General features: G+C 46.0%; 2 protein-coding genes across 2 annotated transcripts in view; one reads left to right on the forward strand and one right to left on the reverse strand.

Moving 5' to 3' along the window:
- Positions 1-855: 855 nt before the first annotated feature.
- On the reverse strand, positions 856-3,793 carry fancf (FA complementation group F). Its single transcript, XM_071405247.1, has one exon. It carries the CDS (start codon positions 3,223-3,225, stop codon positions 2,146-2,148), a length of 1,080 nt encoding a protein of 359 aa, XP_071261348.1. The 5' UTR covers positions 3,226-3,793; the 3' UTR covers positions 856-2,145.
- Positions 3,794-3,818: 25 nt separating this feature from the next.
- LOC139578069 (growth arrest-specific protein 2-like) overlaps positions 3,819-13,795 on the forward strand; it is a 53,007-nt gene continuing 43,030 nt past the window's right edge. Inside the window, exons 1-2 of the mRNA XM_071405248.1 lie at positions 3,819-4,037; positions 7,768-7,936. Of these exons, the coding sequence (XP_071261349.1) occupies positions 7,792-7,936 (145 nt within the window). The 5' untranslated portion in view covers positions 3,819-4,037; positions 7,768-7,791. The remainder of the gene's footprint in view (positions 4,038-7,767; positions 7,937-13,795) is intronic.

The raw sequence follows: 13,795 nt of genomic DNA on the forward strand, positions 1-13,795 counted from the left end.
ATTGTTGTTCGTTGGTATTATACATTTCGCATTGTAGATATGTAGTGCTGTAATAATGTTATGTTGTACTATTTTATCTTTTGTTTAAAATGTAATTTAAGCATCTTAATGTGTTTGGGGCCCAGGAAGAGTAGCTGCTGCCTTGGCAGGAACTAATGGGGATCCATAATAAACCCCAGGAAGAGTAGCTTCTGCCTTGGCAGCAGCTGATGGGGATCCATAATAAACCACAGGAAGAGTAGCTTCTGCCTTGGCAGCAGCTGATGGGGATCCATAATAAACCCCAGGAAGACTAGCTGCTGCCTTGGCAGGAACTAATGGGGATCCATAATAAACCACAGGAAGAGTAGCTTCTGCCTTGGCAGCAGCTGATGGGGATCCATAATAAACCACAGGAAGAGTAGCTTCTGCCTTGGCAGCAGCTGATGGGGATCCATAATAAACCCCAGGAAGACTAGCTGCTGCCTTGGCAGGAACTAATGGGGATCCATAATAAACCACAGGAAGAGTAGCTTCTGCCTTGGCAGCAGCTGATGGGGATCCATAATAAACCACAGGAAGAGTAGCTTCTGCCTTGGCAGCAGCTGATGGGGATCCATAATAAACCACAGGAAGAGTAGCTTCTGCCTTGACAGCAGCTGATGGGGATCCATAATAAACCCCAGGAAGAGTAGCTTCTGCCTTGGAAGGAACTAATGGGGATCCATAATAAACCCCAGGAAGAGTAGCTTCTGCCTTGGCAGCAGCTGATGGGGATCCCTAATAAATACAAATGTTTCAGTAGCTCAGTTTGTCCAAAAAAAAAAAAAAGGGAGATGACAGTATTATTGCACACTTGAAATAAAAATACAAACATTTGTTTAATGAAATTCCTCTTTATTCTGTTATTGATACAAACGTATATGAATGTATTAGCACAAAAACATGTATCCTTTAACAAATATATTTAAATTAATTGTATCTAACGAGGCCAAAGTTCCTCATTTGTCCAACGAACACTGACTGCCAATGACAGAATACTGATGAGGCTACACATGGCTTTGTTCTGCTCAAGAGAGGGGTAAATCCATTTCAATTCACTTTTTGACAGCTTTCATAAAAATTAAAAATTAAATTCCATACATGTTTGCCCATGGAGGAAGTGGTCAGAAAGTACATTTTTGGACCTGAATGCCAAAACATTCAGGAGATAAAAGGTGATCAAAGTTGACCTATTCTGCATACCCCACCATACAATGAGACATCCATGTCTTCATCACTGGAAAAGATAAACGGTTGAGTTTGATTTCATTTAAAAGCTTACAAACAGGGTTGTCAAACTGTTTTATAGATTTTTTTTTAACCTTTAACGTCAATTATCTAAAAGCAAGTAAACTACATTTTTATTTTTTATTTGTTGTGTCACTGTATTCAAGAGCACGTTGTGTCACTCTGTATTCAAGAGCACGTTGTGTCACTCTGTATTCAAGAGCATGTTGTGTCACTCTGTATTCAAGAGCATGTTGTGTCACTCTGTATTCAAGAGCATGTTGTGTCACTCTGTATTCAAGAGCATGTTGTGTCACTCTGTATTCAAGAGCATGTTGTGTCACTCTGTATTCAAGAGCATGTTGTGTCACTCTGTATTCAAGAGCATGTTGTGTCACTCTGTATTCAAGAGCATGTTGTGTCACTCTGTATTCAAGAGCATGTTGTGTCACTCTGTATTCAAGAGCACGTTGTGTCTCAACTGATGGCAACAGACTATGTTTTACACGTTTTTAGATAACTAACATTTCAGACCTTGTTCAGCTCAGAGAGGAGGTCACCCCAAACACTCAGACCTTGTTGAGCTCTGAGAGGAGGTCACCCCAAACACTCAGACCTTGTTGAGCTCTGAGAGGAGGTCACCCCAAACACTCAGACCTTGTTGAGCGCTGAGAGGAGGTCACCCCAAACACTCAGACCTTGTTCAGCTCAGAGAGGAGGTCACCCCAAACACTCAGACCTTGTTGAGCTCTGAGAGGAGGTCACCCCAAACACTCAGACCTTGTTGAGCTCTGAGAGGAGGTCACCCCAAACACTCAGACCTTGTTGAGCTCTGAGAGGAGGTCACCCCAAACACTCAGACCTTGTTCAGCTCAGAGAGGAGGTCACCCCAAACACTCAGACCTTGTTCAGCTCAGAGAGGAGGTCACCCCAAACACTCAGACCTCCAACATCAAAGTCCCCATCGGCAACCTTCAGTTCTGTCAGCTCTCTCTCAACGTCCTCCTTTGTTGACGGACAAGCCCCTAGTAACGACCTATAATGGTCAGACAGTGTCTTGAACGACACCCCGTCGGTGGTATACATTTGAACCCACTCTCCTTCTCCCAAGTCATACTCCAACTGTGACCCCCATTGCTTCAACATGTCACGGTAGGTCACTCTAAATCTCACGGACTGCTGGTAGAGGTCCATCAAAAGTCCAATAGGCAACGTGGAACACATATGCTGGAGTAAACTATGGTGTTGCCGGAGCCAAGCCAGGATAAAGTCTAATGAAACTCCTTCAGAAGCCATTTTTGTTGTTGTTGTTGCTGCTGCTGCCGTTGTTGCTGTTTTGTTGTTTTTCCTTGACAGGAGAGCAGCAGCAACGACTCCTGAGAAGATTTCATTTTCACCACAGGTTTGTAAGATGTTGTCCAATAACTTCTCTGCTAGGCCCACCTTGGACACGCCAGAAGCTGGAGAGAGCAGGGTATCCAATATCTCCATCAGTGTCATGCCTATCACGTCAACATCAGGACCAGGAAAGGACGTACTGCGTTTCAAATAAATGGCGCTTAAAACTTTACGTGCCGATTTCACTTCTATGAGCTCAGTGCAATGACCGGTGGCGTCCTTAGATTTTCCTCCAACCGTTCTAGTGTCGAAAAGTAGTTTGATGACTGAGCTCGGAACAGCGGCGTTGTTTAGTAACCCCACAAGCAGCAAGTGTTGACACTGCGACAGGTCAGAAAACGTGATGTCCGTATACCCCTGAAAAGTTGTTCGTAAACTTTCGTTTGTCACCTGTAGTTGTTTTTCCAAGATGTCCCTGACGGTTGGATTTGCATGGAACCGTGTGTAGACGTGTTCGCAGTACTGAGTCCATTGGAAGGCTCTGTCCAGGGTTTGTTTGTCCCACCGCTGCACCGTCTCTGTCTGCGACACCGCGAGTAGCTCCATGGTCCGCTCCAAGTTCTTTACAACAGCCTCCATGTGACGCTGCGATCTGCTCTCAGAACATTTGGACGTTAGTTTGAAAACGTTAAAATGACGCCTGAAATTACTCCAAAAGGTTGTTTGGAAAAGTCACTTTGGTGTTTTAAGTTACTTATTTTCTCCGTGTCCTCTTCTCTTTTCCCCCCACCAGTTGATGTTGTGAAGTGAACTTCCGGGTACGCGAGCGCGTCACAGTCACTTCAAAATAAAAGTTCTCAAGATAAAAGTTGTGTAAATCATAAAACCTGGCGAATAGAACAAATGTATTGTCCTTCGAGAAAATATTTCTCCCGTTTGAGTTTCACCATCTTTTTTTTTTCTGAATTGGCGAATATGTGTAGATTGTAGAAGAAGAACAAGTACATCGACTCTTGTCACTGTATTGTGTTATAGTCATTTATAATCGAGCAATTGCAATACATAAAATTGCACAGTGGCTGGGCCAATTAATGCTCTTCTCCTTCAGCATCTATCTAATTACAATCTTGCGCACGAACGAGTTTCTCAAATGTCAGATTAGAGAGAGAATGAAAGGAGGAGGGAATGCAGCATAACATTCCCTCCCCGTCAGTCCAGTATGACTGATCAAAAACTCCCCTCCTATCGGCAATGCAGCACTAGGCTCCACAAAAAAGATCCTCGACAGATTGAGAGACAGAGATATGCTATGCATTGCCCGAATCTACCCCGGGCCACTGTTTTCGGCGACAGAGCGGAGGGTAGATGAGCGATGGTGAAAAGCACGGAGGAGCTTAGACACTGCACGAGAGGACAGTGACAGTCCGGATAGAATAGTTGCTTTGCATAGGGTGAGTGGAAGATGCACCGGGACTGTTGATTGCATGCCTCTAATTGGTCTAGTAGGGTTGTTTTTGTACGATTTATACTGTATGCTTTATCCGCAAATATATTATTGCATTTGTTGTGAAGTTGTTACATATTTAGAATAAATCAGAATCAAATGATACGATTTCAATCACTTATTCAACAATACTTCTATTGTTATTTCTATAGATAAAACCCCCAGAGTTTTAGGAAAAAGCTTGGTTATAGCAAGGATGGGCAACTCCAGTCCTCAGGGGCCTGATTGGTGAGGTCACACTTCTCCCCCAGCTGAAGTTAACACACCTGACTCCAATAATCAACTAATCATGATATTCTGTTTATTCTGCAACAGTTGCCCATCCCTGGCCTATAGCCATGGGCAGATGGCTACACAATTGTAGTCTTATTTCCAAGGTTGGTATGAGAGATATTCTTCTGTATAGCTTCAAGTAAAACTCAAAATATGCTCAATATCAAATGTTTAGGTAGATTAACTGTTGATGTATGAGACCAAATAACATTTATCTACCAAACAAGCTGTGTGGAGTCAGTTAGTCAGTTGACTTGTTTTAGAGGAGAATCTATTCTTTAGCTGCAGCCAAACCTTTTTAATGAAGTTCATATGAATAACTTCAAAAGTTTTATTTTATTATGCTGAATGTTTCATTTCATTGGTTTATAGTGGGTGGTCATATTCAACTGTTTTCAGACATTTCGTGTGTGTGTGTGTGTGTGTGTGTGTGTGTGTGTGTGTGTGTGTGTGTGTGTGTGTGTGTGTGTGTGTGTGTGTGTGTGTGTGTGTGTGTGTGTGTGTGTGTGTGTGTGTGTGTGTGTGTGTGTGTGTTTTAATGTCATTTTAAATTGGCTGAACATGGACGTATAAACTGTTCTGGTCGGGTTCATTTTATGAGTGACAAGAATATAAACTTCTTTTTTTTTTATATATATAGTTGTAAAAATGAAAATGCATACCTACCGGGCACAGATGTCAATTCAACATCTATTCCACATTGGTTCAACGTAATTTCATAGAAACGATGTGGAAACAACATTGATTTAACTAGTGTGTAACCAGTGGGTAATGACATGAACACGTGCACTGACATAAGAGACAAAAACACCCCTTAAAATGCATTTACATAAGCAAACAAATCACAAACCTACCTTTTCTGCTACTGTGAACTAACTGGGCGTACTTCAGTAATAAAGGCACTGTAGACTTTACTGAAGACTCATCTCTTCAGGGCTATAAAAGGGCTATATAAATACATTTGATTTGATTTAGACTTGTTAACAGAAGGAAAATATATTTGAACTTGTAATTGATTTATTTATATATGTCTAATATATTTATCAATTTTGGACACATTGAAACCCAATATTTGATCAAGTTGCATACAATTACTATTATTAAAACTAGAATCCTTAGTTGCTACATCAATCTTTTGGACTTATAAATTAATGATGTACACTACCGTTCAAAACTTTGGGCTCACTTAGAAATGTTCTTGTTTTTTAAAGAAAAGCAAATTTTTTTAAATGACTATTGTAGCTGGAAACAGCAGATTTTTTATGGAATATTTACATAGGCGTACAGGGGCCCATTATCAGCAACCATCACTCCTGTGTTCCAATGGCACGTTATGTTAACTAATCCAAGTTTATCATTTTAAAAGGCTAATTGATCATTAGAAAACCCTTTGCAATTATGTTAGCACAGCTGAAGACTGTTGTCCTGTTTGGCTTCCTTTAGACTAGTTGAGTATCTGGAGCATCAGCATTTGTGGGTTCGATTACAGGCTCAAAATGGCCAGAAACAAAGACCTTTCTTCTGAAACTTGTCAGTCTATTCTTGTTCTGAGAAATGAAGGCTATTCCATGTGAGAAATTGTCAATAAACTGAAGATCTGGTACAACGCTGTGTACTACTCACTTCACAGAACAGTGCAAACTGGCTCTAACCAGAATAGAAAGAGGAGTGGGAGGCCCCGGTGCACAACTGAGCAAGAGGACAAGTACATTAGAGTGTCTAGTTTGAGAAACAGACGCCTCACAAGTCCTCAACTGGCAGCTTCATTAAATAGGACCCGCAAAACACCAGTCTCAATGTCAACAGTGAAGAGGCGACTCCGGGATGCTGGCCTTCTAGGCAGAGTTCCTCGGTCCAGTGTCTGTGTTCTTTTGCCCGTCTTAATCTTTTCTTTTTATTGGCCAGTCTGAGATATGGCTTTTTCTTTGCAACTCTGCCTAGAAGGCCAGCATCTCGGAGTCGCCTCTTCACTGTTGACGTTGAGACTGGTGTTTTGCGGGTACTATTTAATGAAGATGCCAGTATAAATGCCTCATGAGCTTAGTTCATCGGTATCAACTCATCAGAAACCAAAATATAAGCTTCTTTTACTCCAATGTTTGTCAACATTGTAAATGGTCAGTCCTTGCATCCATAGCTCTGTCAATTAATTTGAGAGTGGTTGCATTTCTCCAGGCCCATCCCTCAGCTTTTTACCGAAACAGAAGCGGGGTGACGCTTTATTGTTTCAACTAAGGATTCAAGCTTTATTCCAGCTCTGTTTTTGTATGAAAAAGTTGTTTGGCGATGACCCTGGTGGACCTGTTATTTGGTCCAGGGCGCAGTGAGGGCCAACCGAGACAGACTGGCATGTGTTGTTTTCCTAATTGAGTGACTCAGCTACATTCTACAATTCCCATACTGGGGTATGTGTTATGGCTGCACTATCCAGGGTCATCTACAGGCCTCCGTGGGAACGACTGGTAGAGGAGGATGGACCGGGGACCGGTAGAGGAGGATGGAAAGGGACCGGTAGAGGAGGATGGCCTGGGGACCGGTAGAGGAGGATGGCCCGGGGACCGGTAGAGGAGGATGGAAAGGGACCGGTATAGGAGGATGGAAAAGGGACCGGTAGAGGAGGATGGACCGGGGACCGGTAGAGGAGGATGGACCGGGGACCGGTAGAGGAGGATGGACCGGGGACCGGTAGAGGAGGATGGAAAAGGGACCGGTAGAGGAGGATGGAAAAGGGACCGGTAGAGGAGGATGGAAAAGGGACCGGTAGAGGAGGATGGACCGGGGACCGGTAGAGGAGGATGGCCCGGGGACCGGTAGAGGAGGATGGCCCGGGGACCGGTAGAGGAGGATGGACCGGGGACCGGTAGAGGAGGATGGACCGGGGACCGGTAGAGGAGGATGGACCGGGGACCGGTAGAGGAGGATGGACCGGGGACCGGTAGAGGAGGATGGACCGGGAGGATGGACCGGGGACCGGTAGAGGAGGATGGACCGGGGACCGGTAGAGGAGGATGGAAAAGGGACCGGTAGAGGAGGATGGAAAAGGGACCGGTAGAGGAGGATGGAAAAGGGACCGGTAGAGGAGGATGGAAAAGGGACCGGTAGAGGAGGATGGAAAGGGGACCGGTAGAGGAGGATGGAAAGGGGACCGGTAGAGGAGGATGGAAAGGGGACCGGTAGAGGAGGATGGAAAGGGGACCGGTAGAGGAGGATGGAAAGGGGACCGGTAGAGGAGGATGGAAAGGGGACCGGTAGAGGAGGATGGACCGGGGACCGGTAGAGGAGGATGGAAAAGGATATATGTGCAGCGGAAGGATGGATAGAAAGAATAAGAATCAGGAGACGGTTAGAGAGAGCAGGTCTGTCTTGTCTCAGTCTTTGACCCCTCTCCGCCTCTTCTTCTATAGGCCAGTGACGTGGAGGTAACCACGATGTGCAGCTCTCTGAATCCCAAGCAGGTAATTGGCCCAGGCCTGACGGACATGGAGCAGTACAACCAATGGCTGACCAGCCGCCATGAAGCCAGCCTTCTGCCATTGAAGGAAGACCTGGCCCTGTGGCTCACCAACATGTTGGGTAAGGATTGTGGGTTTGATTCCCGCTGGGGCCACCCATAAGAACATGTATGCACTCACTGTTGTAAGTTGCTTTGGATAAAAGTATCTGCTAAATTAATGTATTATTATTATTGACCTCTATGGAGAGCCCTTGATGTGGCTGGTGGTCTAACCCGGGTCTCTAGACAGGACAGGGTCTCTAACCAGGGTCTCTAGACATGCCAGGGTCTCTAGACATGCCAGGGTCTCTAGACAGGGTCTCTAGACAGGACCAGTTCTCTAGACAGGGTCTCTAACCAGGGTCTCTAACCAGAACAGGGTCTCTAGACAGGGCAGGGCCTCTAGGCAGGGCAGGGCCTCTAGGCAGGGCAGGGTCTATAGGCAGGGCAGGGTCTCTAGGCAGGGCAGGGTCTCTAGACAGAACAGGGTCTCTAACCAGGGTCTCTAACCAGGACAGGGTCTCTAGACAGGACAGGGTCTCTAGGCATGGCAGGGTCTCTAGACAGGGTCTCTCGACAGAACAGGGTCTCTAACCAGGGTCTCTAGACAGAACAGGGTCTCTAACCAGGGTCTCTAGACAGGACAGGGTCTCTAGACAGGACAGGGTCTCTAGGCATGGCAGGGTCTCTAGACAGGACCAGTTCTCTAGACAGGGTCTCTAACCAGGGTCTCTAACCAGGACAGGGTCTCTAGACAGGACAGGGTCTCTAGACAGGGTCTCTAACCAGGACAGGGTCTCTAGACAGGACAGGGTCTCTAGCCAGGGTCTCTAGCCAGGGTCTCTAACCAGGACAGGGTCTCTAACCAGGACAGGGTCTCTAGACAGAACAGGGTCTCTAACAAGGACAGGGTCTCTAACCAGGACAGGGTCTCTAACCAGGGTCTCTAGACAGAACAGGGTCTCTAACCAGGGTCTCTAGACAGAACAGGGTCTCTAACCAGGGTCTCTAGACAGGACAGGGTCGCTAGACAGGACAGGGTCTCCAGGCAGGGCAGGGTCTCTAGGCAGGGCAGGGTCTCTAGGCAGGGCAGGGTCTCTAGGCAGGGCAGGGTCTCTAACCAGGACAGGGTCTCTAACCAGGACAGGGTCTCTAGGCAGGGCAGGGTCTCTAACCAGGGTCTCTAGACAGAACAGGGTCTCTAACCAGGGTCTCTAGACAGGACAGGGTCTCTAGACAGGACAGGATCTCTAGACAGGACAGGGTCTCCAGACAGGACGGGGTCTCTAGGCAGGGTCTCTAGACAGGACAGGTTCTCTAGACAGGGTCTCTAACCAGGGTCTCTAGACGGGATAGGGTCTCTAGACAAGACAGGGTCTCTAGACAGGACAGGGTCTCTAGACAGGGTCTCTAACCAGGGTCTCTAGACAGGACAGGGTCTCTAGACAGGGTCTCTAATAAACATGTCAGATAGATGAAAGTGAACAAAGGGCAGACCAGTTAGTTAGACTGCAGGCTGTTTCAGGCAGACCAGTTAGTTAGCCTGCAGGCTGTTTCAGGCAGACCAGTTAGTTAGGCTGCAGGCTGTTTCAGGCAGACCAGTTAGTTAGACTGCAGGCTGTTTCAGGCAGACCAGTTAGTTAGACTGCAGGCTGTTTCAGGCAGACCAGTTAGTTAGCCTGCAGGCTGTTTCAGGCAGACCAGTTAGTTAGACTGTAGGCTGTTTCAGGCAGACCAGTTAGTTAGACTGCAGGCTGTTTCAGGCAGACCAGTTAGCTAGTCTGCAGGCGGTTTCAGGCAGACCAGTTAGCTAGTTTGCAGGCGGTTTCAGGCAGACCAGTTAGTTAGCTTGCAGGCTGTTTCAGGCAGACCAGTTAGTTAGCCTGCAGGCTGTTTCAGGCAGACCAGTTAGTTAGGCTGTTTCAGGCAGACCAGTTAGTTATACTGCAGGCTGTTTCAGGCAGACCAATTAGTTAGACTGCAGGCTGTTTCAGGCAGACCAGTTAGTTAGTCTGCAGGCGGTTTCAGGCAGACCAGTTAGTTAGACTGCAGGCTGTTTCAGGCAGACCAGTTAGACTGCAGGCTGTTTCAGGCAGACCAGTTAGTTAGCCTGCAGGCTGTTTCAGGCAGACCAGTTAGTTAGGCAGGCTGTTTCAGGCAGACCAGTTAGTTATACTGCAGGCTGTTTCAGGCAGACCAGTTAGTTAGACTGCAGGCTGTTTCAGGCAGACCAGTTAGTTAGTCTGCAGGCGGTTTCAGGCAGACCAGTTAGTTAGACTGCAGGCTGTTTCAGGCAGACCAGTTAGTTAGCCTGCAGGCTGTTTCAGGCAGACCAGTTAGCTAGTCTGCAGGCGGTTTCAGGCAGACCAGTTAGCTAGTTTGCAGGCGGTTTCAGGCAGACCAGTTAGTTAGCTTGCAGGCTGTTTCAGGCAGACCAGTTAGTTAGCCTGCAGGCTGTTTCAGGCAGACCAGTTAGTTAGGCTGTTTCAGGCAGACCAGTTAGTTATACTGCAGGCTGTTTCAGGCAGACCAATTAGTTAGACTGCAGGCTGTTTCAGGCAGACCAGTTAGTTAGTCTGCAGGCGGTTTCAGGCAGACCAGTTAGTTAGACTGCAGGCTGTTTCAGGCAGACCAGTTAGTTAGGCTGTTTCAGGCAGACCAGTTAGTTATACTGCAGGCTGTTTCAGGCAGACCAGTTAGTTAGACTGCAGGCTGTTTCAGGCAGACCAGTTAGTTAGACTGCAGGCTGTTTCAGGCAGACCAGTTAGACTGCAGGCTGTTTCAGGCAGACCAGTTAGTTAGCCTGCAGGCTGTTTCAGGCAGACCAGTTAGTTAGGCAGGCTGTTTCAGGCAGACCAGTTAGTTATACTGCAGGCTGTTTCAGGCAGACCAGTTAGTTAGACTGCAGGCTGTTTCAGGCAGACCAGTTAGTTAGTCTGCAGGCGGTTTCAGGCAGACCAGTTAGTTAGACTGCAGGCTGTTTCAGGCAGACCAGTTAGTTAGCCTGCAGGCTGTTTCAGGCAGACCAGTTAGTTAGGCTGTTTCAGGCAGACCAGTTAGTTATACTGCAGGCTGTTTCAGGCAGACCAGTTAGTTAGACTGCAGGCTGTTTCAGGCAGACCAGTTAGTTAGACTGCAGGCTGTTTCAGGCAGACCAGTTAGTTAGACTGCAGGCTGTTTCAGGCAGACCAGTTAGTTAGTCTGCAGGCGGTTTCAGGCAGACCAGTTAGTTAGCTTGCAGGCTGTTTCAGGCAGACCAGTTAGTTAGCTTGCAGGCTGTTTCAGGCAGACCAGTTAGTTAGCCTGCAGGCTGTTTCAGGCAGACCAGTTAGTTAGACTGCAGGCTGTTTCAGGCAGACCAGTTAGTTAGCTTGCAGGCTGTTTCAGGCAGACCAGTTAGTTAGCTTGCAGGCTGTTTCAGGCAGACCAGTTAGTTAGGCTGTTTCAGGCAGACCAGTTAGTTAGACTGCAGGCTGTTTCAGGCAGACCAGTTAGTTAGCTTGCAGGCTGTTTCAGGCAGACCAGTTAGTTAGACTGCAGGCTATTTCAGTCATGGGGCTGTGACTGAGCATAGTTCAGGAAGCAGTTTGATGTTGCTGCCTGATTTGAAATGCCGTGTAAAGCATATCCTATTCATGCTGGTTCAAATACATGGAGACATTGAACAGAAAATCATCTGTGTTACATCATAGTGTTTACTAAGTTTCACCTTAAGGCCTATCTGATATATTGTTTATTAAACATGCAAATTAGCTGATATCTCATTCCGGACACTGGATGAAGTCAGCCTAAATATTTTGGTTTCATTTTGTTAAGACACTGGACTTATACATAGCAGATTGTGACTTTCGGGAAATGACAGTTAAAGACGAGTAAACTGAATTTAGACTTTTACCAAACACCTATTTGGACCCGATCAACATCTATCTCTTCAAAGTAAGTCACGAGATACATAGAGTTCAGTTTGTAACATTCTCTATGAAATTAGCTGTATGTCCATTTTAAAGTGGTTACAATTCATGAATTGTACTATGATAAACTAATGAAAATAGACTTTCATAGATTTTTTCATAAAATATTAATAACTTTTATTATTAATACTAATATTAATGGATCAAAATACAAAAAAATCTCAAGATTTAGAAATGGATGCAAAAATGTTTGTAGAGCTTGGTGCTTGCAACACCAAGGTTGTGGGTTCGATTCCCACAGCGACCAGCACGGAGAAAAATAGTGTGAAAATGTACTCACTGTAAGTGGCTCTGGAGCGGCTGGTAGCCTAGTGGTTAGAGTGTTGGGCCAGTAACCGAAAGGTTGCTAGATCTAATCCCCGAGCTGACAAGGATATGGATATGTCGTTCTGCCCCTGAACAAGGCAGTTAACCCACTGTTCCTAGGCCGTCATTGTAAATAAGAATTTGTTCTTAACTGACTTTCCTAGTTAAACAAAGGTTAAATAAAGAAATACAATTAAAATAAGAGCGTCTGCTAAATGATTCACTACTGTTAGTGGCTCTGGATAAGAGAGTCTGCTAAATGACTCACTACTGTTAGTGGCTCTGGATAAGAGAGTCTGCTAAATGACTCACTACTGTTAGTGGCTCTGGATAAGAGAGTCTGCTAAATGATTCACTACTGTTAGTGGCTCTGGATAAGAGAGTCTGCTAAATGACTCACTACTGTTAGTGGCTCTGGATAAGAGAGTCTGCTAAATGATTCACTACTGTTAGTGGCTCTGGATAAGAGAGTCTGCTAAATGACTAACATGCAATGTAACCCTGTGGTACCTGGTCTTAAACACCGGGGATGAACTGTGGAGGGAAGGCCTGTTTGCTGTCCGAGTTTAACGCGCAGATACATTTTTGTAGCCTATTCAGCTCCAGCCATTATTCATTATTCCCTTTTAATTTGTATGGATTCTCCCGGGTCTTCCTGTTTTCCTGTTGATCTGAAGACCGTTAACAAACGTTAACGAGGCCGGAATGGAGAGTGGGGTCACACACGCTTTGAAACCTTCTCCTCCTAATTGAATAATTGCTATTATTAGCATCTTTAGTTGCCTAATTGTACGATAGGAAGAAGTTCAGCTGTAGACTACTGTATAATCCATCACTGTAGGAGTTGTTTAGAAGTTCAACTGTAGACTACTGTATAATCCATCACTGTAGGAGTTGTTTTGAAGTTCGGCTGTAGACTACTGTATAATCCATCACTGTAGGAGTTGTTTAGAAGTTCAACTGTAGACTCCTGTATAATCCATCACTGTAGGAGTTGTTTTGGAGTTCGGCTGTAGACTACTGTATAATCCATCACTGTAGGAGTTGTTTTGCATGATCATTGGTCCGTATACCAGCAGCCTCCTTATTCCAGGAAGTGCTTGTCATCAGTATATGACGTTTCATCCAATCTGACCCTATAGAAGACCCATCTACTTATCTGTGTCAGGCCGTGTGTGTGTGTGTGTGTGTGTGTGTGTGTGTGTGTGTGTGTGTGTGTGTGTGTGTGTGTGTGTGTGTGTGTGTGTGTGTGTGTGTGTGTGTGTGTGTGTGTGTGTGTGTGTGTGTGTGTGTGTGTGTGTGTGTGTGTGTCTCTCGGGCCCTATCTGTTAGCTGTGTGTGTGTGTCGGGTCCTATCTGTTAGCTGTGTGTGTGTGTGTCGGGCCCTATCTGTTAGCTGTGTGTGTGTGTGTCGGGCCCTATCTGTTAGCTGTGTGTGTGTGTCGGGCCCTATCTGTTAGCTGTGTGTGTGTGTCGGGCCCTATCTGTTAGCTGTGTGTGTGTGTGTCGGGCCCTATCTGTTAGCTGTGTGTGTGTGTCGGGCCCTATCTGTTAGCTGTGTGTGTGTGTCGGGCCCTATCTGTTAGCTGTGTGTGTGTGTCGGGCCCTATCTGTTAGCTGTGTGTGTGTGTCGGGCCCTATCTGTTAGCTGTGTGTGTGTGT

This window comes from Salvelinus alpinus, chromosome 6 (genome assembly GCF_045679555.1).
Source record: "Salvelinus alpinus chromosome 6, SLU_Salpinus.1, whole genome shotgun sequence".
Taxonomy (NCBI): domain Eukaryota; kingdom Metazoa; phylum Chordata; class Actinopteri; order Salmoniformes; family Salmonidae; genus Salvelinus; species Salvelinus alpinus.